Source organism: Oncorhynchus tshawytscha, unplaced genomic scaffold, assembly GCF_018296145.1.
Source record: "Oncorhynchus tshawytscha isolate Ot180627B unplaced genomic scaffold, Otsh_v2.0 Un_contig_7396_pilon_pilon, whole genome shotgun sequence".
Classification (NCBI taxonomy): domain Eukaryota; kingdom Metazoa; phylum Chordata; class Actinopteri; order Salmoniformes; family Salmonidae; genus Oncorhynchus; species Oncorhynchus tshawytscha.
The window spans coordinates 104,241-127,969 of NW_024609249.1; the positions used below are offsets into that span (position 1 = coordinate 104,241).

The window sequence follows — 23,729 nt, forward strand, 5'->3', positions numbered from 1 at the left end:
ATTCATTCTATTTACCAGTCATATTACCAGGGTTACAGGTTCTATTCATTCTATTTACCATTTACCAGGGTTAGAGGTTCTATTCATTCTATTTACCAGGGTTAGAGGTTCTATTCATTCTATTTACCAGTCATATTACCAGGGTTAGAGGTTCTATTCATTCTATTTACCAGTCATATTACCAGGGTTAGAGGTTCTATTCATTCTATTTACCAGTCATATTACCAGGGTTACAGGTTCTATTCATTCTATTTACCAGTCATATTACCAGGGTTAGAGGTTCTATTCATTCTATTTACCAGGGTTAGAGGTTCTATTCATTCTATTTACCAGTCATATTACCAGGGTTAGAGGTTCTATTCATTCTATTTACCAGTCATATTACCAGGGTTAGAGGTTCTATTCATTCTATTTACCAGTCATATGACCAGGGTTAGAGGTTCTATTCATTCTATTTACCAGGGTTAGAGGTTCTATTCATTCTATTTACCAGTCATATTACCAGGGTTAGAGGTTCTCATTCATTCTATTTACCAGGGTTAGAGGTTCTATTCATTCATTCAGTATTTACCAGGGTTAGAGGTTCTATTCATTCTATTTACCAGTCATATTACCAGGGTTAGAGGTTCTATTCATTCTATTTACCAGTCATATTACCAGGGTTAGAGGTTCTATTCATTCTATTTACCAGTCATATTACCAGGGTTAGAGGTTCTATTCATTCTATTTACCAGTCATATTACCAGGGTTAGAGGTTCTATTCATTCTATTTACCAGTCATATTACCAGGGTTAGAGGTTCTATTCATTCTATTTACCAGTCATTACCAGGGTTAGAGGTTCTATTCATTCTATTTACCAGTCATATGACCAGGGTTAGAGGTTCTATTCATTCTATTTACCAGTCATATTACCAGGGTTATTCAGGTTCTATTCATTCTATTTACCAGGGTTACAGGTTCTATTCATTCTATTTACCAGTCATATTACCAGGGTTAGAGGTTCTATTCATTCTATTTACCAGGGTTAGAGGTTCTATTCATTCTCATTTACCAGGGTTAGAGGTTCTATTCATTCTATTTACCAGTCATATTACCAGGGTTAGAGGTTCTATTCATTCTATTTACCAGTCATATTACCAGGGTTAGAGGTTCTATTCATTCTATTTACCAGTCATATTACCAGGGTTACAGGTTCTATTCATTCATTCTCATTTACCAGGGTTAGAGGTTCTATTCATTCTATTTACCAGTCATATTACCAGGGTTAGAGGTTCTATTCATTCTATTTACCAGTCATATTACCAGGGTTAGAGGTTCTATTCATTCTATTTACCAGTCATATTACCAGGGTTAGAGGTTCTATTCATTCTAGTTTACCAGGGTTAGAGGTTCTATTCATTCTATTTACCAGGGTTAGAGGTTCTATTCATTCTATTTACCAGTCATATTACCAGGGTTAGAGGTTCTATTCATTCTATTTACCAGTCATATTACCAGGGTTAGAGGTTCTATTATTCATTCAGTCATTTACCAGGGTTACAGGTTCTATTCATTCTATTTACCAGTCATATTACCAGGGTTAGAGGTTCTATTCATTCTATTTACCAGTCATATTACCAGGGTTAGAGGTTCTATTCATTCTATTTATTTACCAGGGTTACAGGTTCTATTCATTCTATTTACCAGTCATATTACCAGGGTTAGAGGTTCTCATTCATTCTCATTTACCAGGGTTAGAGGTTCTATTCATTCTATTTACCAGGGTTACAGGTTCTATTCATTCTATTTACCAGTCATATTACCAGGGTTAGAGGTTCTATTCATTCTATTTACCAGTCATATTACCAGGGTTAGAGGTTCTATTCATTCTATTTACCAGTCATATTACCAGGGTTAGAGGTTCTATTCATTCTATTTACCAGGGTTAGAGGTTCTATTCATTCTATATTACCAGGGTTAGAGGTTCTCATTTACCAGTCATATTACCAGGGTTACAGGTTCTATTCATTCTATTTACCAGTCATATTACCAGGGTTAGAGGTTCTATTCATTCTATTTACCAGGGTTACAGGTTCTATTCATTATATTTACCAGGGTTAGAGGTTCTATTCATTCTATTTACCAGTCATATTACCAGGGTTACAGGTTCTATTCATTCTATTTACCAGTCATATTACCAGGGTTAGAGGTTCTATTCATTCTATTTACCAGTCATATTACCAGGGTTACAGGTTCTATTCATTCTCTTTACCAGTCATATTACCAGGGTTAGAGGTTATTATTCATTCTATTTACCAGGGTTAGAGGTTCTATTCATTCTATTTACCAGTCATATTACCAGGGTTACAGGTTCTATTCATTCTATTTACCAGTCATATTACCAGGGTTAGAGGTTCTATTCATTCTATTTACCAGTCATATTACCAGGGTTACAGGTTCTATTCATTCTATTTACCAGGGTTAGAGGTTCTATTCATTCTATTACCAGGGTTACAGGTTCTATTCATTCTATTTACCAGGGTTACAGGTTCTATTCATTACCAGTCATTTACCAGGGTTAGAGGTTCTATTCATTCTATTTACCAGGGTTAGAGGTTCTATTCATTCTATTTACCAGGGTTAGAGGTTCTATTCATTCTATTTACCAGTCATATTACCAGGGTTACAGGTTCTATTCATTCTATTTACCAGTCATATTACCAGGGTTAGAGGTTCTATTCATTCTATTTACCAGGGTTAGAGGTTCTATTCATTCTATTTACCAGTCATATTACCAGGGTTAGAGGTTCTATTCATTCTATTTACCAGGGTTAGAGGTTCTATTCATTCTATTTACCAGGGTTAGAGGTTCTATTCATTCTATTTACCAGTCATATTACCAGGGTTAGAGGTTCTATTCATTCTATTTACCAGTCATATTACCAGGGTTAGAGGTTCTATTCATTCTATTTACCAGGGTTAGAGGTTCTATTCATTCTATTTACCAGTCATATTACCAGGGTTAGAGGTTCTATTCATTCTATTTACCAGTCATATTACCAGGGTTAGAGGTTCTATTCATTCTATTTACCAGTCATATTACCAGGGTTAGAGGTTCTATTCATTCTATTTACCAGTCATATTACCAGGGTTAGAGGTTCTATTCATTCTATTTACCAGTCATATTACCAGGGTTAGAGGTTCTATTCATTCTATTTACCAGTCATATTACCAGGGTTAGAGGTTCTATTCATTCTATTTACCAGTCATATTACCAGGGTTAGAGGTTCTATTCATTCTATTTACCAGGGTTAGAGGTTCTATTCATTCTATTTACCAGTCATATTACCAGGGTTAGAGGTTCTATTCATTCTATTTACCAGTCATATTACCAGGGTTAGAGGTTCTATTCATTCTATTTACCAGTCATATTACCAGGGTTAGAGGTTCTATTCATTCTATTTACCAGGGTTAGAGGTTCTATTCATTCTATTTACCAGTCATATTACCAGGGTTAGAGGTTCTATTCATTCTATTTACCAGTCATATTACCAGGGTTAGAGGTTCTATTCATTCTATTTACCAGGGTTAGAGGTTCTATTTACCAGCCATATTACCAGGGTTACAGGTTCTATTCATTCTCTTTACCAGTCATATTACCATGGTTAGAAGTTCTATTCATTCTATTTACCAGGGTTAGAGGTTCTATTCATTATATTTACCAGGGTTAGAGGTTCTATTCATTCTATTTACCAGCCATATTACCAGGGTTACAGGTTCTATTCATTCTCTTTACCAGTCATATTACCAGGGTTAGAGGTTCTATTCATTCTATTTACCAGTCATATTACCAGGGTTACAGGTTCTATTCATTCTCTTTACCAGTCATATTACCAGGGTTAGAGGTTATATTCATTCTATTTACCAGGGTTAGAGGTTCTATTCATTCTATTTACCAGTCATATTACCAGGGTTACAGGTTCTATTCATTCTATTTACCATTCATATTACCAGGGTTAGAGGTTCTATTCATTCTATTTACCAGTCATATTACCAGGGTTACAGGTTCTATTCATTCTATTTACCAGGGTTAGAGGTTCTATTCATTCTATTTACCAGGGTTACAGGTTCTATTCATTCTATTTACCAGGGTTACAGGTTCTATTCATTATATTTACCATGGTTAGAGGTTCTATTCATTCTATTTACCAGGGTTAGAGGTTCTATTCATTCTATTTACCAGGGTTAGAGGTTCTATTCATTCTATTTACCAGTCATATTACCAGGGTTAGAGGTTCTATTCATTCTATTTACCAGTCATATTACCAGGGTTAGAGGTTCTATTCATTCTATTTACCAGGGTTAGAGGTTCTATTCATTCTATTTACCAGTCATATTACCAGGGTTAGAGGTTCTATTCATTCTATTTACCAGGGTTAGAGGTTCTATTCATTCTATTTACCAGGGTTAGAGGTTCTATTCATTCTATTTACCAGTCATATTACCAGGGTTACAGGTTCTATTCATTCTATTTACCAGTCATATTACCAGGGTTAGAGGTTCTATTCATTCAGTCATATTACCAGGGTTAGAGGTTCTATTCATTCTATTTACCAGTCATATTACCAGGGTTAGAGGTTCTATTCATTCTATTTACCAGTCATATTACCAGGGTTACCAGGTTCTATTCATTCATTTACCAGTCATATTACCAGGGTTAGAGGTTCTATTCATTCTATTTACCAGTCATATTACCAGGGTTAGAGGTTCTATTCATTCTATTTACCAGTCATATTACCAGGGTTAGAGGTTCTATTCATTCTATTTACCAGTCATATTACCAGGGTTAGAGGTTCTATTCATTCTATTTACCAGTCATATTACCAGGGTTAGAGGTTCTATTCATTCTATTTACCAGGGTTACAGGTTCTATTCATTCTATTTACCAGTCATATTACCAGGGTTAGAGGTTCTATTCATTCTATTTACCAGTCATATTACCAGGGTTAGAGGTTCTATTCATTCTATTTACCAGTCATATTACCAGGGTTACAGGTTCTATTCATTCTATTTACCAGTCATATTACCAGGGTTAGAGGTTCTATTCGTTCTATTTACCAGTCATATTACCAGGGTTAGAGGTTCTATTCATTCTATATACCAGGGTTAGAGGTTCTATTCATTCTGTTTGTATGTCATATTACCAGGGTTAGAGGTTCTATTCATTCTATTTACCAGTCATATTACCAGGGTTAGAGGTTCTATTCATTCTATTTACCAGTCATATTACCAGGGTTAGAGGTTCTATTCATTCTATTTACCAGTCACATGACCAGGGTTAGAGGTTCTATTCATTCTGTTTATATGTCATATTACCAGGGTTAGAGGTTCTATTCATTTTATTTACCAGTCATATTACCAGGGTTACAGGTTCTATTCATTCTATTTACCAGGGTTACAGGTTCTATTCATTCTGTTTATTTGTCATATTACCAGGGTTACAGGTTCTATTCATTCTGTTTATATGTCATATTACCAGGGTTAGAGGTTCTATTCATTCTATTTATATGTCATATTACCAGGGTTAGAGGTTCTATTCATTCTATTTACCAGTCATATTACCAGGGTTACAGGTTCTATTCATTCTATTTACCAGGGTTACAGGTTCTATTCATTCTGTTTATTTGTCATATTACCAGGGTTAGAGGTTCTATTCATTCTATTTATATGTCATATTACCAGGGTTAGAGGTTCTATTCATTCTATTTATATGTCATATTACCAGGGTTAGAGGTTCTATTCATTCTATTTACCAGTCATATTACCAGGGTTACAGGTTCTATTCATTCTATTTACCAGGGTTACAGGTTCTATTCATTCTGTTTATTTGTCATATTACCAGGGTTAGAGGTTCTATTCATTCTGTTTATATGTCATATTACCAGGGTTAGAGGTTCTATTCATTCTATTTACCAGGGTTAGAGGTTCTATTCATTCTATTTACCAGGGTTACAGGTTCTATTCATTCTGTTTACCTGTCATTCTGGTAAACAACCAAGGCCCCTTGCCCACTACAGCCCAATCTACTAACTTCTACAGCAGTTTGACCTGGTCCAAGATTACATGGCATGGTGCTGAGTGAATATGTATAATGCCTTTATAGTGCTAACATCAATATGAAGCTTCAGACTAGTTGAGGTCCCTCTAAGGTAGATACAGAAGCTAGGGTCAGTGTGTATATCTCTTTGGAACCGAGTGTCAGGTAGACCACACACTTACATTGAACCCTGTCATTGAGTCGTGTGTGTTTGTGTGTATAGTGTGGGCTAACGCAGACCACACACTTACATTGAACCCTGTTATTGAGTCGTGTGTGTGTGTGTGTAGTGTGTGTGTGTGTAGTGTAGTGTGGGCTAACGCAGACCACACACTTACATTGAACCCTGTCATTGAGTCGTGTGTGTGTGTGTGTAGTGTGTGTGTGTAGTGTGGGCTAACGCAGACCACACACTTACATTGTTGAACCCTGTTATTGAGTCGTGTGTGTGTGTGTGTGTGTGTGTGTGTGTGTGTGTGTGTGTGTGTGTGTGTGTGTGTGTGTGTGTGTGTGTGTGTGTGTGTGTGTGTGTGTGTGTGTGTGTGTGTGTGTGTGTGTGTGTGTGTGTGTGTGTGTGTAGTGTGGGCTAACGCAGACCACACACTTACATTGAACCCTGTTATTAGTTGAGTGTGTGTGTGTGTGTGTGTGTGTGTGTGTGTGTGTGTGTGTGTGTGTGTGTGTGTGTGTGTTGTGTGTGTGTGTGTAGTCTGTGTGTGTGTCTGTGTGTGTGTGTGTGTAGTGTGGGCTAACGCAGACCGTTGTTTTCCTTTGAAAAGGCAGACAGTCCAAGGGCACGGGAACAAAACACACCTCTCAAAATATTATTCTTGGCCTCTGTGCTCATTTGCTTTCACACTGTTATGTAGAGAGCCTTTCTATTCAACTGGTCCCTGACCACTTTGTCCTCAGTCTGATGTGACGTACTGTAGAGCCTCTTATGGCCGGTGGTGAGTCAGCAAAACTCATAATGCTCTGCCTGGCTCCTATTGTATCCTCACTCCTGGCCAATGATTGAAGTCTGATTGAAGCCTCCAGTAAACAGTAAAAAGAGCTGTTCTTCATGTGTCCTCTGTCTCTCACTGCCAGCTAGGCTGAAGATGCCCTTATTAGGACAGATCATTATTCCATCAGGAAGATTTTAGATACATGGGAGCAGGAAGGTAGAGGAGACAGGGGGCAGGAAGGTAGAGGAGACATGGGGCAGGAAGGTAGAGGAGACAGGGGGCAGGTAGGTAGAGGAGACAGGGGGCAGGTAGGTAGAGGACACAGGGGGCAGGAAGGTAGAGGAGACAGAGCAGGAAGGTAGAGGAGACATGAGATAGGTAGGTAGAGGAGACAGGGGGCAGGTAGGTAGAGGAGACAGGAGATAGGTAGGTAGAGGAGACAGGGGGCAGGAAGTTAGAGGAGACAGGAGATAGGTAGGTAGAGGAGACAGGGGGCAGGAAGGTAGAGGAGACAGGTGGTAGGTAGGTAGAGGAAACAGGGAAGGAAGGTAGAGGAGACAGGGCAGGAAGGTAGAGGAGACAGGGAAGGAAGGTAGAGGAAACAGGGAGCAGGAAGGTAGAGGAGACAGGAAAGAAGGTAGAGGAGACAGGGAAGGAAGGTAGAGGAAACAGGGAGCAGGAAGTTAGAGGAGACAGAGGAAAGGAAGGTAGAGGAAACAGGGAGCAGGAAGGTAGAGGAGCAGAGGAAAGGAAGGTAGAGGAAACAGGGAAGGAAGGTAGAGGAAACAGGGCAGGAAGGTAGAGGAGACAGGGCAGGAAGGTAGAGGAGACAGGAGATAGGTAGGTAGAGGAGACAGGGGGCAGGAAGGTAGAGGAGACAGGAAAGAAGGTAGAGGAGACAGGGAAGGAAGGTAGAGGGACAGGGAAGGAAGGTAGAGGAAACAGGGCAGGAAGGTAGAGGAGACAGGAGATAGGAAGGTAGAGGAGACAGGGGGACAGGAAGGTAGAGGAGACAGGAGATAGGTAGGTAGAGGAGACAGGGGGCAGGAAGGTAGAGGAGACAGGTGGTAGGTAGGTAGAGGAAACAGGGAAGGAAGGTAGAGGAGACAGGGCAGGAAGGTAGAGGAGACAGGGAAGGAAGGTAGAGGAAACAGGGAGCAGGAAGGTAGAGGAGACAGGGAAGGAAGGTAGAGGAGACAGGGAAGGAAGGTAGAGGAAACAGGGAAGGAAGGTAGAGGAAACAGGGCAGGAAGGTAGAGGAGACAGGGCAGGAAGGTAGAGGAGACAGGAGATAGGTAGGTAGAGGAGACAGGGGGCAGGAAGGTAGAGGAGACAGGTGGTAGGTAGAGGAAACAGGGAAGGAAGGTAGAGGAGACAGGGCAGGAAGGTAGAGGAGACAGGGAAGGAAGGTAGAGGAAACAGGGAGCAGGAAGGTAGAGGAGACAGGAAAGAAGGTAGAGGAGACAGGGAAGGAAGGTAGAGGAAACAGGGAGCAGGAAGTTAGAGGAGACAGAGGAAAGGAAGGTAGAGGAAACAGGGAGCAGGAAGGTAGAGGAGCAGAGGAAAGGAAGGTAGAGGAAACAGGGAAGGAAGGTAGAGGAAACAGGGCAGGAAGGTAGAGGAGACAGGGCAGGAAGGTAGAGGAGACAGGGCAGGAAGGTAGATGAGACAGGAGATAGGTAGGTAGAGGAGACAGGAGATAGGTAGGTAGAGGAGACAGGGATAGGAAGGTAGAGGAGACAGGGGGCAGGAAGGTAGAGGAGACAGGGGCAGGAAGGTAGAGGAGACAGGGCAGGAAGGTAGAGGAGACAGGGCAGGAAGGTAGAGGAAACAGGGCAGGAAGGTAGAGGAGACAGGGCAGGAAGGTAGAGGAGGAGACAGGAGAGGAGATAGGTAGGTAGAGGAGACAGGGCAGGAAGGTAGAGGAGACAGGGCAGGAAGGTAGAGGAGACAGGGCAGGAAGGTAGAGGAAACAGGGCAGGAAGGTAGAGGAGACAGGGCAGGAAGGTAGAGGAGACAGGAGATAGGTAGGTAGAGGAGACAGGGCAGGAAGTTAGAGGAGACAGGGGACAGGAAGGTAGAGGAGACAGGGAGCAGGAAGGTAGAGGAGACAGGGCAGGAAGGTAGGTAGAGGAGACAGGAGCAGGAAGGTAGAGGAGACAGTGGGCAAGGTATAGAGGAGACAGGGGCAGGAAGGTAGAGGAGACAGGGGCAGGAAGGTAGAGGAGACAGGGAGCAGGAAGGTAGAGGAGACAGGGGCAGGAAGGTAGAGGAGACAGGGGCAGGAAGGTAGAGGAGACAGGGGCAGGAAGGTAGAGGAGACAGGGGACAGGAAGGTAGAGGAGACAGGGAGCAGGAAGGTAGAGGAGACAGGGTAGGTAGAAGGTAGTAGAGGAGACAGGGAGCAGGAAGGTAGAGGAGACAGTGGGCAGGTAGGTATAGGAGACAGGGAGCAGGAAGGTAGAGGAGACAGGGGCAGGTAGGTATAGGAGACAGGGAGCAGGAAGGTAGAGGAGACAGGGGGCAGGTAGTTAGATTACTTGCTCGTTATTACTGCATTGTCGGAACTAGAAGCACAAGCATTTCGCTACACTCGCATTAACATCTGCTAACCATGTGTATGTGACAAATAAAATTTGATTTGATTTGATTTGATTTGGTAGGTAGAGGAGACAGGGCGCAGGAAGTTAGAGGAGACAGGGGGCAGGTAGGTAGAGGTGACAGGTGGTAGGAAGGTAGAGGAGACAGAGGTTGGTTGTCACAGTGCTCCTAACTAAAGCTCCAGAAGGTATAGTTCTCGTCTCAGGGCTATGAGACCCTGAGCTCAATGGTTCTAAAACTCCCTGCACTAAAACATCATGCCATGCTTTCTTGGACCAGGGACTTCTTGCAATCACAGTCAAATTTACCTGAATAAATAAAGGTTTATTAAATATTAATCAATCAACAAATCAATCGATCGATCAATCAAAGAATCAATCCTAAATGTTCCCTCTCTTCCTCCCAGACCCATCCAGACTGCGGAACATGCATTGTTTCCCCCAGAGTTCCTCATCCATCTCCTGTTCCTGGACCTTCCCTGACTCCCACTGGGACTCCTATACCGTGGAGGTAATGTAACATCTCTCACAAACACACACTGTCTTTATGTCTTGTCTTATTTTTATACAAGTTGAGGTCAGGGTGTCTGATGCCGTTTCTCCAACTTTACTGAAGGCATTGCAGGGATGTAGGATACCGTGTCAGTTGTGCAACTGAATGCATTCAACTGAAATGTGCCTTCCTCATTTAAGCCAACCCCTCTAAATCAGAAAGGTGCGGGGGTCTGCCTTAATTAACATCCACACCCAGGGAACGATGGGTTAACTGCCTTGTTCAGGGCAGAACAACAGATTTTTTTCCTTGTCAGGTCAGGGATTCGATCCAGCAACCTTTCGGTTAACCCATACATACACTATGTGGACACCCCTGTAAATTGGTGGATTCGGGCTATTTCAGCAACACGCGCTGCTGACAGGTGTATAAAATCACAACAATTCCCAGCAGCAATGTTCCAACGTCTAGTGGAAACTCTTCCCAGAAGAGTGGAGGCTGTTATAGCAGTAAAGAGGGGGGACCAACTCCATATTAAGTTACATTACTCAGCTAGTGCTGGAGTAAAACATGGAATGGACTGCACTAATCAGTTATCAGTATGTTGAAAACAAGGAGTGGACTGCACTAATCAGTTATCAGTATGTTGAAAACAAGGAGTGGACTGCACTAATCAGTTATCAGTATGTTGAAAACAAGGAGTGGACTGCACTAATCAGTTATCAGTATGTTGAAAACAAGGAGTGGACTGCACTAATCAGTTATCAGTATGTTGAAAACAAGGAGTGGACTGCACTAATCAGTTATCAGTATGTTGAAAACAAGGAGTGGACTGCACTAATCAGTTATCAGTATGTTGAAAACAAGGAGTGGACTGCACTAATCAGTTGTCAGTATGTTGAAAACAAGGAGTGGACTGCACTAATCAGTTGTCAGTATGTTGAAAACAAGGAGTGGACTGCACTAATCAGTTATCAGTATGTTGAAAACAAGGAGTGGACTGCAGTCCACAGTCCAGTCAGTATGTTGAATACATGGACTAGACTACAGTATTCAGTTGTCAGTAGGTTGAAAACATGGCGTGGACTGCAGTAATCAGTTATCAGTATGTTGAAAACAAGGAGTGGACTGCACTAATCAGTTATCAGTATGTTGAAAACAAGGAGTGGACTGCACTAATCAGTTATCAGTATGTTGAAAACAAGGAGTGGACTGTACTAATCAGTTATCAGTATGTTGAAAACATGGAGTGGACTGCACTAATCAGTTATCAGTATGTTGAAAACATGTCTTGTCTTATTTTATACAGGAGTGGACTGCACTAATCAGTTATCAGTATGTTGAAAACAAGGAGTGGACTGCATTAATCAGTTATCAGTATGTTGAAAACATAGAGTGGACTATTAAAGTTGTCAGTATGTTGAAAACATGGAGTGGACTGCATTAATCAGTTATCAGTATGTTGAAAACAAGGAGTGGACTGCACTAATCAGTTGTCAGTATGTTGAAAACAAGGAGTGGACTGCACTAATCAGTTGTCAGTATGTTGAAAACAAGGAGTGGACTACAGTATTCAGTTGTCAGTATGTTGAAAACAAGGAGTGGACTATTAAAGTTATCAGTATGTTGAAAACAAGGAGTGGACTGCACTAATCAGTTATCAGTATGTTGAAAACAAGGAGTGGACTGCAGTCCACAGTCCAGTCAGTATGTTGAATACATGGACTAGACTACAGTATTCAGTTGTCAGTATGTTGAAAACATGGAGTGGACTATTAAAGTTGTCAGTATGTTGAAAACAAGGAGTGGAATAGAGTAATCAGTTGTCAGTATGTTGAAAACATAGAGTGGACTGCAGTAATCAGTTGTCAGTATGTTGAAAACATGGAGTGGACTATTAAAGTTGTCAGTATGTTGAAAACATGGAGTGGACTATTAAAGTTGTCAGTATGTTGAAAACATGGAGTGGACTATTAAAGTTGTCAGTATGTTGAAAACATGGAGTGGACTATTAAAGTTGTCCGTATGTTGAAAACATGGAGTGGACTATTAAAGTTGTCCGTATGTTGAAAACAAGGAGTGGACTAGAGTAATCAGTTGTCAGTATGTTGAAAACATAGAGTGGACTATTAAAGTTGTCAGTATGTTGAAAACATGGCGTGGACTAGTAATCAGTTGTCAGTATGTTGAAAACATAGAGTGGACTATTAAAGTTGTCAGTATGTTGAAAACATGGAGTGGACTATTAAAGTTGTCAGTATGTTGAAAACATGGCGTGGACTGCAGTAATCAGTTGTCAGTATGTTGAAAACATAGAGTGGACTATTAAAGTTGTCAGTATGTTGAAAACATGGAGTGGACTATTAAAGTTGTCAGTATGTTGAAAACATGGAGTGGACTATTAAAGTTGTCAGTATGTTGAAAACATGGAGTGGACTATTAAAGTTGTCAGTATGTTGAAAACATGGAGTGGACTATTAAAGTTGTCAGTATGTTGAAAACATGGAGTGGACTATTAAAGTTGTCAGTATGTTGAAAACATAGAGTGGACTATTAAAGTTGTCAGTATGTTGAAAACATAGAGTGGACTATTAAAGTTGTCAGTATGTTGAAAACATGGAGTGGACTATTAAAGTTGTCAGTATGTTGAAAACATGGCGTGGACTGCAGTAATCAGTTGTCAGTATGTTGAAAACATGGAGTAGACTATTAAAGTTGTCCGTATGTTGAAAACAAGGAGTGGACTACAGTAATGTCCACTACATTCCAGGTGCGTCAGCAGGACAGCTGGGAGCTGGTGTACGCCCTGCGTCTGGCCCAGGATAGTACCTTACTCAGCCTGGAGAACCTACAGCCTTACAGGAGATACAACGTGGCTGTCAGAGTGGCCTCCGCAGGACTCAGCAGCCCCGCAGTGGAGGAGAACGTGGTCACCATGATCGACCGTGAGTAACTACCTATACCGGCTGACAACCGGAGTTGTATCATAGACCCCATCCAAGAGTAGAGTTTATCTGCTGTATGATCCAGACCCACAATCACCATGACAACAAACCAGGTCACCACACAGAACCACCACAACAGATGACGCCAAACAACATCCGAGTGACACAATGGTTGATGGGATTTAGCTGTCTCAACATGCTGATACGTGACCTGTTAAATGACCTGCTAAATGACCTGCTAAATGACCTGTTAAATGACCTGCTAAATGACCTGTTAAATGACCTGCTAAATGACCTGCTAAATGACCTGTTAAATGACCTGCTAAATGACCTGCTAAATGACCTGCTAAATGACCTGTTAAATGACCTGCTAAATGACCTGCTAAATGACCTGCTAAATGACCCATTAAATGACCTGAATGCTAAATGACCCATTAAATGACCTGCTAAATGACCTTAAATGACCTGCTAAATGACCTGCTAAATGACCCTAAATTACCTGCTAAATGACCTGCTAAATGACCCATTAAATGACCTGCTAAATGACCCATTAAATGACCTGCTAAATGACCTGCTAAATGACCCATTAAATGACCTGCAAAATGACCCATTAAATGACCTGCTAAATGACCCATTAAATGACCTGCTAAATGACCTGCTAAATGACCTGTTAAATGACCTGCTAAATGACCTGCTAAATGACCTGCTAAATGACCTGCTATATGACCTGCTAAAAGACCTGCTAAATGACCTGCTAAATGACCTGTTAATTGACCTGTTAAATGACCTCTGCTAAATGACCTGTTAAATGACCTGCTAAATGACCTGTTAAATGACCTGCTAAATGACCCATTAAATGACATTTGACATGCTCCAGGTACATGCGCTCTCTAACAGTCTAAACTTGTATGAGTACCACCAGTGTTTCTATCAGACCACTAACAGTAGTAGTGTTTCTAACAGTAGTAGTGTTTCTACCAGTAGTAGTGTAGTAGTGTTTCTACCAGTAGTAGTGTTTATATCAGTATTAGTGTTTCTACCAGTAGTAGTGTTTCTACCAGTAGTAGTGTTTCTACCAGTAGTAGTGTAGTAGTGTTTCTACCAGTAGTAGTGTTTCTACCAGTAGTAGTGTTTCTACCAGTAGTAGTGTTTCTACCAGTAGTAGTGTTTCTACCAGTAGTAGTGTTTCTACCAGTAGTAGTGTAGTAGTGTTTCTACCAGTAGTAGTGTTTCTACCAGTAGTAGTGTTTCTACCAGTAGTAGTGTTTCTACCAGTAGTAGTGTTTCTACCAGTAGTAGTGTTTCTACCAGTAGTAGTGTTTCTATCAGTAGTAGTGTTTCTAACAGTAGTAGTGTAGTAGTGTTTCTAACAGTAGTAGTGTGTAGTAGTGCTTCTATCAGTAGTAGTGTTTCTATCAGTAGTAGTGTTTCTATCAGTAGTAGTGTTTCTAACAGTAGTAGTGTTTCTACCAGTAGTAGTGTTTCTATCAGTAGTAGTGTTTCTATCAGTAGTAGTGTAGTAGTGTTTCTAACAGTAGTAGTGTTTCTATCGTAGTAGCAGTAGTAGTGTTTCTACCAGTAGTAGTGTAGTAGTGTTTCTAACAGTAGTAGTGTTTCTACCAGTAGTAGTGTAGTAGTGTTTCTACCAGTAGTAGTGTTTCTACCAGTAGTAGTGTTTCTACCAGTAGTAGTGTTTCTACCAGTAGTAGTGTTTCTACCAGTAGTAGTGTTTCTAACAGTAGTAGTGTTTCTAACAGTAGTAGTGTTTCTAACAGTAGTAGTGTTTCTAACAGTGGTAGTGTAGTAGTGTTTCTAACAGTAGTAGTGTTTCTAACAGTAGTAGTGTTTCTACCAGTAGTAGTGTTTCTACCAGACCACTAACAGTAGCACTGTTTCTACCAGTATCAAATCAAATCAAATTTATTTATATAGCCCTTCGTACATCAGCTGATATCTCTAAGTGCTGTACAGAAACCCAGCCCAAAACCCCAAAAGCCCCAGTAAGCCAGTGACTCAGCCCCTGTAATAGGGTTAGAGGCAGAGAATCCCAGTGGAAAGAGGGGAACCAGCCATGCAGAGACAGCAAGGGTGGTTCGTTGCTCCAGAGCCTTTCCGTTCACCTTCCCACTCCTGGGCCAGACTACACTCAATCTTATGACCCACTGAATAGATGAGTCTTCAGTAAAGACTTAAAGGTTGAGACCGAGTTTGCGTCTCTGACATGGGTAGGCAGACCGTTCCATAAAAATGGAGCTCTATAGGAGAAAGCCCTTCCTCCAGCTGTTTGCTTAGAAATTCTATGGACAATTAGGAGGCCTGCGTCTTGTGACCGTAGCGTACGTGTAGGTATGTACGGCAGGACCAAATCAGAGAGATAGGTAGGAGCAAGCCCATGTAATGCTTTGTAGGTTAGCAGTAAAACCTTGAAATCAGCCCTTGTTTTGACAGGAAGCCAGTGTAGAGAGGCTAGCACTGGAGTAATATGATCAAATTTTTTGGTTCTAGTCAGGATTCTAGCAGCCGTATTTAGCACCAACTGAAGTTTATTTAGTGCTTTATCCGGGTAGCCGGAAAGTAGAGCATTGCAGTAGTCTAACCTAGAAGTGACAAAAGCATGGATTAATTTTTCTGCATCATTTTTGGACAGAAAGTTTCTGATTTTTGCAATGTTACGTAGATGGAAAAAAGCTGTCCTTGAAATGGTCTTGATATGTTCTTCAAAAGAGAGATCAGGGTCCAGAGTAACGCCGAGGTCCTTCACAGTTTTATTTGAGACGACTGTACAACCATTAAGATTAATTGTCAGATTCAACAGAAGATCTCTTTGTTTCTTGGGACCTAGAACAAGCATCTCTGTTTTATCCGAGTTTAAAAGTAGAAAGTTTGCAGCCATCCACTTCCTTATGTCTGAAACACATGCTTCTAGCAAGGGCAATTTTGGGGCTTCACCATGTTTCATTGAAATGTACAGTTGTGTGTCATCCGCATAGCAGTGAAAGTTAACATTATGTTTTCGAATGACATCCCCAAGAGGTAAAATATATTGTGAAAACAATAGTGGTCCTAAAACAGAACCTTGCGGAACACCGAAATGTACAGTTGATTTGTCAGAGGACAAACCATTCACAGAGACAAACTGATATCTTTCCGACAGATAAGATCTAAACCAGGCCAGAACTTGTCCGTGTAGACCAATTTGGGTTTCCAATCTCTCCAAAAGAATGTGGTGATCGATGGTATCAAAAGCAGCACTAAGGTCTAGGAGCACGAGGACAGATGCAGAGCCTCGGTCCGATGCCATTAAAATGTCATTTACCACCTTCACAAGTGCCGTCTCAGTGCTATGATGGGGTCTAAAACCAGACTGAAGCATTTCGTATACATTGTTTGTCTTCAGGAAGGCAGTAAGTTGCTGCGCAACAGCCTTTTCTAAAAAATTTGAGATAGTTGTGTTTCTACCAGTAGTAGTGTTTCTAACAGTAGTAGTGTAGTAGTGTTTCTACCAGTAGTAGTGTTTCAACCAGTACTAGTGTTTCTACCAGTAGTAGTGTTTCTACCAGTACTAGTGTTTCTACCAGTAGTAGTGTAGTAGTGTTTCTACCAGTAGTAGTGTTTCTACCAGTACTAGTGTTTCTACCAGTAGTAGTGTTTCTACCAGTAGTAGTGTAGTAGTGTTTATACCAGTAGTAGTGTTTCCAACAGTAGTAGTGTTTCTACCAGTAGCAGTGTTTCTACCAGTAGTGTTTCTAACAGTAGTAGTGTTTAGTGTTTACCAGTAGTAGTGGTTCTACCAGTAGTGTTTCTACCAGTAGTAGTGTTTCTACCATTAGTGTAGTGTTTCTACCAGTAGTAGTGTTTCTACCAGTCACTAGTGTTTCTACCAGTAGTAGTGTTTCTACCCAGTAGTAGTGTTTTCTCCAACACCAGTGTTTCTACCAGTAGTAGTGTTTCTACCAGTAGTAGTGTTTCTACCAGTAGTAGTGTTTCTACCAGTAGTAGTGTAGTAGTGTTTCTACCAGTAGTAGTGTTTCTACCAGTAGTAGTGTTTCTACCAGTAGTAGTGTTTCTACCAGTAGTAGTGTAGTAGTGTTTATACCAGTAGTAGTGTTTCTACCAGTAGTAGTGTTTCTACCAGTAGTAGTGTTTCTACCAGTAGTAGTGTTTCTACCAGTAGTAGTGTTTCTACCAGTAGTGTTTCTACCAGTAGTAGTGTTTCTACCAGTAGTAGTGTTTCTACCAGTAGTAGTAGTAGTGTTTCTACCAGTAGTAGTGTTTCTACCAGTAGTAGTGTTTCTACCAGTAGTAGTGTAGTAGTGTTTCTACCAGTAGTAGTGTAGTAGTGTTTCTACCAGTAGTAGTGTTTCTACCAGTAGTAGTGTTTCTACCAGTAGTAGTGTAGTAGTGTTTCTACCAGTAGTAGTGTAGTAGTGTTTCTACCAGTAGTCGTGTTTCTAACAGTAGTATTGTTTCTAACAGTAGTGGTGTTTCTACCAGTAGTAGTGTTTCTAACAGACTTGATGAATAAACCCATCCGTGGAGGTCCCTTCCATTCCATATCCGCCTCTCTCTACCTGACAAGTGACACGTCTCTCAATTTGCACTCCTTTGCCGTGGCATTGGTCCCCTCTTAGAGCAGGATGCTGAGTCACACACGCACACACACACACTGACTGATATCCTAAATGTGTTAATAGTCAGATGTTCTTTGGAACACATTCTTCACTGTGTTCACTACTCCAGGACCCAGATAAATAGATTCTCAACCTGCTCTGAGTAATGTGATGCGTCTGCCTTTGGTTAAACATTTGGCATCTGTCTCAGTATAGTTTTGAGAAAAGGTTAGAGAGCGTTTGCTCTTGTTAAGTTCAACTTTAATGGAGATTAGACTCCACAGAAGTCTCTAACTTATAAGTTGTAACTACTTCAAATAGGGTGACGAGCTACTTTAAATATTTTAGGATTTTATGAAAGCTTTGTTTGGAGATTAGTCCGAATTTTTAAATGGTTTATCCTCCTACACTTTCAAAGTCCTCTGGTACTTGATCATCGTACTTGATCATCTCACAGATTTAAAGGTGCTATTTTAGTTTACCTTCTATGCTAATGTAATACGAGGACTGAGGAAAATGAACCCAGGTGAAATTATGTTGAAATATTGCTGATGGTTCAATTAGGCGACTTTCTTTATCTACAGAAACTGACGGAACGTACTGTTGGTGAAAAAGTCACACAGTACTCACTTATAGCTTTGTATTCCAGTTCTGTCAAAATGATTTATTGTCAAAATGATTTATTGAGAGAGAGAGAGAGAGAGAGCCAGAGAGAGAGAGAGAGAGAGAGAGAGAGAGAGAGAGAGAGAGAGAGAGAGAGAGAGAGAGAGAGAGAGAGAGAGAGAGAGAGAGAGAGAGAGAGAGAGAGAGAGAGAGAGAGAGAGAGAGAGAGAGAGAGAGAGAGAGAGAGAGAGAGAGCCAGAGAGAGAGAGAGAGAGAGAGAGAGAGAGAGAGAGAGAGAGAGAGAGAGAGAGAGGAGAGAGAGAGAGAGAGGAGCCAGAGAGAGAGAGAGAGAGAGAGAGAGAGAGAGGCCAGAGAGAGAGAGAAGCAGAGAGAGCCAGAGAGAGGAGACAGAGAGAGAGAGAGAGGGGAGCCAGAGAGAGAGAGAGAGAGCCAGAGAGAGAGAGAGAGAGAGGCGCCAGAGAGAGAGAGAGAGAGAGAGAGAGAGAGAGAGAGAGGCCAGAGAGAGAGAGAGAGCCAGAGAGAGAGAGAGAGAGAGCCAGAGAGAGCCAGAGAGAGAGAGAGAGAGGGCCAGAGAGAGAGAGAAGCCAGAGAGAGAGAGGAGCCAGAGAGAGAGAGAGAGAGAGAGAGAGAGAGAGAGAGAGAGAGAGAGAGAGAGAGACAGAGAGAGAGAGAGAGAGAGAGAGGAGACAGAGAGAGAGGAGACAGAGAGAGGCCAGAGAGAGAGTAGGAGAGAGAGGCCAGAGGGGGAGAGGGGGAGCCAGAGAGAGAGAGAGGAGCCAGAGAGAGAGTAGGAGAGAGAGAGAGAGACAGAGAAAGAGAGAGCCAGAGAGAGACAGAGAGAGAGAGAGAGAGAGAGAGACAGAGAGAGAGGCAGAGAGAGAGAGAGAGCCGAGAGAGAGAGAGAGAGAGAGAGCCAGAGAGAGAGGGAGAGAGAGAGAGAGAGAGACAGAGAGAGAGAGGCACCAGAGAGAGAGGGGCCCAGAGAGAGAGAGAGAGAGAGAGGGGCCAGAGGGGGAGAGAGAGGGGGAGAGAGAGGGGAGAGGGGGAGAGCCAGAGAGAGAGAGAGGAGCCAGAGAGAGAGAGAGAGAGAGAGAGGGAGCCAGAGAGAGAGAGAAGCCAGAGAGAGAGAGAGAGGGGCCAGAGAGAGAGAGGAGCCAGAGAGAGAGAGCCAGAGAGAGAGAGAGGGAGAGAGAGAGGAGACAGAGAGAGAGAGAGAGGGGCCAGAGAGAGAGAGAGAGAGAGAGAGAGAGAGAGAGAGAGAGAGAGAGAGAGAGCCAGAGAGAGAGAGAGAGAGAGAGAGAGAGAGAGAGAGAGAGGCCAGAGAGAGAGAGAGAGAGCCAGAGAGAGAGAGGGCCAGAGAGAGAGAGGAGCCAGAGAGAGAGTAGGAGAGAGCCAGAGAGAGAGAGAGCACCAGAGAGAGAGGGAGAGAGAGGCCAGAGAGAGGGGGAGCCAGAGAGAGAGAGGAGCCAGAGAGAGAGAGAGAGAGAGAGAGAGAGACAGAGAGAGAGAGCAGAGAGAGAGAGGCACCAGAGAGAGAGAGGAGCCAGAGAGAGAGAGAGGAGACAGAGAGAGAGGAGCAGAGAGAGAGAGAGAGAGAGAGAGGAGAGAGAGGAGAGAGGGAGAGAGAGAGGGGGAGCCAGAGAGAGAGAGAGAGGAGCCAGAGAGAGAGAGAGAGAGAGAGAGAGAGAGAGAGAGGCGCCAGAGAGAGAGAGAAGCCAGAGAGACAGAGAGAGAGGGAGCCAGAGAGAGAGGAGAGACAGAGAGAGAGAGGCACCAGAGAGAGAGGGGCCAGAGAGAGAGAGAGAGAGAGAGAGAGAGCCAGGAGCCAGAGAGAGAGAGAGAGAGAGAGAGAGAGAGAGAGAGAGGGGAGCCAGAGAGAGAGAGAGGAGAGACAGAGAGAGAGGGCCAGAGAGAGAGAGAGAGAGAGAGAGAGGGCCAGAGAGAGAGATGAGCCAGAGAGAGAGAGAGGCACCAGAGAGAGAGAGAGAGCCAGAGAGACAGAGAGAGAGAGAGAGAGAGAGAGAGAGAGGCCAGAGAGAGAGAGAGAGAGGCAGAGAGAGAGAGGCACCAGAGAGAGAGAGAGAGAGGAGACAGAGAGAGAGGCGAGAGAAAGAGAGAGAGAGAGAGAGAGGAGACAGAGAGAGAGAGAGAGAGAGGAGAGAGAGGCCAGAGGGGAGAGGGGGAGAGAGAGAGAGAGAGAGAGAGGAGCCAGAGAGAGAGAGAGGAGACAGAGAGAGCAGAGAGAGACAGAGAGAGAGGAGACAGAGAGAGAGGCGCCAGAGAGAGAGAGAGAAGCCAGAGAGACAGAGAGAGAGGGGCCAGAGAGAGAGAGGAGACAGAGAGAGAGGCAGAGAGAGAGAGGCACCAGAGAGAGAGGGGCCAGAGAGAGAGAGAGAGAGAGAGAGAGAGGAGCCAGAGAGAGAGAGAGAGACAGGGAGAGAGAGACAAGGAGAGAGAGAGAGAGACAGAGAAAGTCACAATCAGATGAGCTCCTGCATTTTTCAGCATTTTCTTTAAAAAAGATAGATGAGGAGTTAGATAAACTTAGATTTTTTGTCAGGAACACATACTGGATTCTACCCTCTACAACATAACCCCTACTTCAAATCAAAACTTAAAACCTACAACCTGATTTTGGACGGAATTACGGAATCACCTGGAAGGTTCACAACTACCAAGATTTGTTTCTCTATACAGCAAATTCTCTGGAAAACAACAGAAACCTGAAAACACCATCCAACCTGGAACTGACTTGATACAGCTTCAAATAGCACTGACGTGTCAAGTGAGAGGTGTCAAAGCTCATTAGCCCAACAATGGCAGGAGAGTCACACAGTCTACCCCAACCAAATGGAGAGGCCTTAGAAGCTCCCTCCCGCTGTTCAGAGGTCATTAAAATACAGTACCCTGTGCATGTAAAGAATGATAAGGCAAGAAAAGATTACAAAATGAAGCTCCTTATGGAAAATCAAGAGACACTTTTTGCTGACTATTACAAAAATGGGAACATCAGCAACCTTATCTTCCACACAAACCATCCCCTGGCATGGCACAGTGCTATATTAGCACACTACCCCTCTGTTACGAGAGGGGGGATTAACGAGGGGTGGAAACTCAGAATACTTGACAACGAGGACTCTGAGTTAAGTAATATAAATATCTATAAGTCCGGAACAGTGATGGTACAGCGTAACCACAAACAGTTTCAGCTGGACTTTCACCTAATCAAAGAATTAGCTCAGCAGGAGAAACTCTCCCTTGATAAAGATACCCCCACCCCGAGAGGATCAGACCAGACCTCTTCATTATGTAACCCCACAGATGAGCAACCCCAGCGGAGGGTCAACCTCCCAGCACAGATTACCACTCCCTCATTGAAATGAAGGACAAATTCACCCAGCTGGAGATAAGGCAGGTGGAGCTGGAACAGCAGGTGATTACACTTCAGTCAGCACAGACCCAGACAACAGTCCAGCACAACAACAGCCCCTTAACCAGACCCGGAGAGCTGGAGGTGGACAGAGACATATCTGCACTTTGGACAGTGGTGAGACAAATACAACAGGAGAAAGAGGAGCAGAACAGAGCACTAGAGGAGAGTATCAGACTGCTGGTGGAGGAGAGGTTGAGGGAGATGGAGGAGAGGGTGAGGGGGATGGAGGAGAAGTTGAGGGGGACGGCGTGTGACAGAGAACAACCCACTAGAGAGGTGGCCACCCCCACAGAGAAGCCAGCAGAACAGCCCACCTACATACAGCCGACAAGAACTACTGAATATAAGATCAGCGTCAACTCACCATCAGTACGACCAAGAATATGTTTTTCGCGATGCGGATCCTGAGTTCTGCCTTACAACCAGTGTAACCGAGTGGATCACATGCAGCGACCAAAAAAAAAAACGACTCAGAAAAAGAGGGAAACGAAGCGGTCTTCTGGTCAGACTCCGGAGACGGGCACATCGTGCACCACTCCCCAGCATTCTTCTTGCCAATGTCCAGTCTCTTGACAACAAGGTTGATGAAATCCGAGCAAGGGTAGCATTCCAGAGGGACATCAGAGACTGTAACGTTCTCTGCTTCACGGAAACATGGCTCACTGAGAGACGCAATCCGAAGCGGTGCAGCCAGCGGGTTTCTCCACGCATCGCGCCGACAGAAACAAACATCTCTCTGGTAAGAAGACGGGCGGGGGCGTATGCCTTATGGCCAACGTGACATGGTGTGATGAAGGAAACATACAGGAACTCAAATCCTTCTGTTCACCTGATTTAGAATTCCTCACAATCAAATGTAGACCGCATTATCTACCAAGAGAATTCTCTTCGATTATAATCACAGCCGTATATATCCCCCCAAGCAGACACATCGATGGCTCTGAACGAACTTTATTTAACTCTCTGCAAACTGGAAACGATTTATCCGGAGGCTGCATTCATTGTAGCTGGGGATTTTAACAAGGCTAATCTGAAAACAAGACTCCCTAAATTTTATCAGCATATTGATTGCGCAACCAGGGGTGGAAAGACCCTGGATCATTGTTACTCTAACTTCCGCGACGCATATAAGGCCCTGCCCCCCCCCCTTCGGAAAAGCTGACCACGACTCCATTTTGTTGATCCCTGCCTACAGACAGAAACTAAAACAAGAAGCTCCCACGCTGAGGTCTGTCCAACGCTGGTCCGACTCAAGCTGACTCCACACTCCAAGACTGCTTCCATCACGTGGACTGGGAGATGTTTCAGATTGCGTCAGACAACAACATTGACGAATACGCTGATACGGTGTGCGAGTTCATTAGAACGTGCGTTGAAGATGTCGCTCCCATAGCGCCGAAGTGAGTAAGACATTTAAACGTGTTAACCCTCGCAAGGCTGCAGGCCCAGACGGCATCCCCAGCCGCGCCCTCAGAGCATGCGCAGACCAGCTGGCCGGTGTGTTTACGGACATATTCAACCAATCCCTATACCAGTCTGCTGTTCCCACATGCTTCAAGAGGGCCACCATTGTTCCTGTTCCCAAGAAAGCTAAGGTAACTGAGCTAAACGACTACCGCCCCGTAGCACTCACATCCGTCATCATGAAGTGCTTTGAGAGACTAGTCAAGGACCATATCACCTCCACCCTACCTGACACCCTTGACCCACTCCAATTTGCTTACCGCCCAAATAGGTCCACAGACGATGCAATCTCAACCACACTGCACACTGCCCTAACCCATCTGGACAAGAGGAATACCTATGTGAGAATGCTGTTCATCGACTACAGCTCGGCATTCAACACCATAGTACCCTCCAAGCTCGTCATCAAGCTCGAGACCCTGGGTCTCGACCCCCGCCCCTGTGCAACTGGGTACTGGACTTCCTGACGGGCCGCCCCCAGGTGGTGAGGGTAGGCAACAACATCTCCTCCCCCGCTGATCCTCAACACTGGGGCC

The 23,729-nt window shown here is 43.3% G+C and overlaps 1 protein-coding gene across 1 annotated transcript in view; it reads left to right on the forward strand.

Moving 5' to 3' along the window:
• The window catches only part of LOC112241423 (receptor-type tyrosine-protein phosphatase beta), a 79,904-nt gene extending 66,649 nt beyond the window's left edge, over positions 1–13,255 (forward strand). Inside the window, exons 16-17 of the mRNA XM_042314625.1 lie at positions 10,032–10,135; positions 12,888–13,255. Of these exons, the coding sequence (XP_042170559.1) occupies positions 10,032–10,135; positions 12,888–13,070 (287 nt within the window). The 3' untranslated portion in view covers positions 13,071–13,255. The remainder of the gene's footprint in view (positions 1–10,031; positions 10,136–12,887) is intronic.
• The last annotated feature ends 10,474 nt before the right edge of the window (positions 13,256–23,729 follow it).